Here is a 1,826-nt window from a genome sequence, read left to right on the forward strand (position 1 = left end):
ATGGGTCATTTCCCTAAGAAGATTCAGGGAGATAGGTGAGATCCAAATCCAGCAAGCTGCCCATAATACATACTTCCCCCAAGCCCAGACCTGAACCCACTCACTTGTTGGCGCCCCCCAGTTTCTTACGAATCTCCTCCATCTCGTGGTTCTTGTCATTCACCTCTGACTTCTTGGCCAGGTGCTGGTTCTTCAGGTCTTGTAGCTGGGCCATGGTCTCATCTATGATCTTCATATGTCTTTGCTCCTCCTGGGCCCAGCAGGGGGAACAGGACAAGAAGTGAAGGCTTTCCCTCCATTCCCACTGGAATGGAATGGAATCTTCTCCCTCTGTGCCCACCCTTTCTACCAGGTAGTTTGTTGGAATCTATCTTCAATGAGCTCTGCTTTTACAAACCCCCATCACTCCTCTGGCTTCGTTTACCTTTTTCCAAATTATTTTGTTGACCTCCCCCCAACCCCAATATGCAAACTGCCTGCTGTAGAAATGTTCAAAGTATAAAAAAGTATGAAGTAGGATGAAAAAAAGAAATTACTTGAAATCCCACCAGGCAGAGGTAACCAATTAACATTTAGCCTGCTGCTAGGTCGCTTCAGTCGTGTCCGACTCTGTGCGACCCCATGGACTGCAGCCTACCAGGCTCCTCCGCCCATGGGATTTTCCAGGCAAGAGTACTGGAGTGGGGTGCCATTGCCCTCTCCGAACATTTAGCCTATCACCTCCCAACATTACTTACAGACAAGTCTATATAGTTGAGACTAAATTATAATTAAAAGTCTATATTCTGACTTAATGTTATTTAAGCATCTTTTCCACATCAACATTACACGACCAACAACAACATCAATGTTTTTAAAAAGCATAATACTGTATGTTTTCCATGAGTACACATATAAGAGGACTTCCCTTGTGGCTCAGCTGGTAAAGAATCTGCTGCATTGCAGGAGACCTGGGTTCAATCCCTGGGTTGGGAAGGTCACTGGAGAAGGGAAAGGTTACCACTCCAGTACTCTGGCCTGGAGAATTCCACGGACTGTATAGTCCATGGGGTCGCAAATAGTCAGACATGACTGAGAGACCTTCACTTTAACTTTTCACACATATAAGAATGTAATTACATGACTGAGGGACTTTCACTTTTCACACATATAAGAATGTAATTAATGCCTATAAAGTCTGGAAGAATACACTCTATATGGCACTGGCCCTAGGAAGAGTAAAAGGACTGGGATTGAGAGTGGTCAGTCAATGGGGATTATAATCTTACTTATTATGTTCTGATTTTTTTTTTAAGGAGAACATTTTCATTTTGATCTGAAAGTCACAGAAGGGGATATATCTGCAATGCACAAGAAATAATATGCATACAGAGAGTGCAAATGCTAATATGGCAAATAATGACTGATGAATCTTGGTGACAAGTAGATGGGAGTTCTTAGTACTATTTTCGCAACTTTCTGCTAAATTTAAAACGATTTCAAAATAAAAAGTCAAAAAGAAATAGATGATTCTGGATCATCTACATATCTACCTACTCCTGCCCCAGGATTTTACTACCCAATCTCTATTTGCATTGAAGATTGCAGTGACACCAAAGAAGACTACTTCAGTCATCAGGGTTTAATGGAGGAAAAAACAACAACAACAAACAAAACCATACAACCAACAACAAACAAAGGCAGACATAAAAGTCAAATGATGTACTTAAGCCAAGTGAGAATCAAATCACCTCAGGTAGGGATGTTGCAAGGAACTAAAGTTTCACAGCAATTTAGGGAATTCCCTGGTGGTCCAATGGTTGACTCTACATTCCCAGTGCAGGGGC

The 1,826-nt window shown here is 42.0% G+C and overlaps 1 protein-coding gene across 1 annotated transcript in view; it reads right to left on the minus strand.

Moving 5' to 3' along the window:
* SMC1A (structural maintenance of chromosomes 1A) overlaps positions 1-1,826 on the minus strand; it is a 41,459-nt gene that overhangs the window by 25,659 nt on the left and 13,974 nt on the right. Inside the window, exons 17-18 of the mRNA XM_010857102.1 lie at positions 105-250; positions 8-13 (exon numbers count right to left, since the gene is read on the minus strand). Of these exons, the coding sequence (XP_010855404.1) occupies positions 8-13; positions 105-250 (152 nt within the window). The remainder of the gene's footprint in view (positions 1-7; positions 14-104; positions 251-1,826) is intronic.

The sequence above is a fragment of the Bison bison genome, unplaced genomic scaffold (assembly GCF_000754665.1).
Source record: "Bison bison bison isolate TAMUID 2011002044 unplaced genomic scaffold, Bison_UMD1.0 scf7180017864376, whole genome shotgun sequence".
Lineage (NCBI taxonomy): Eukaryota > Metazoa > Chordata > Mammalia > Artiodactyla > Bovidae > Bison > Bison bison.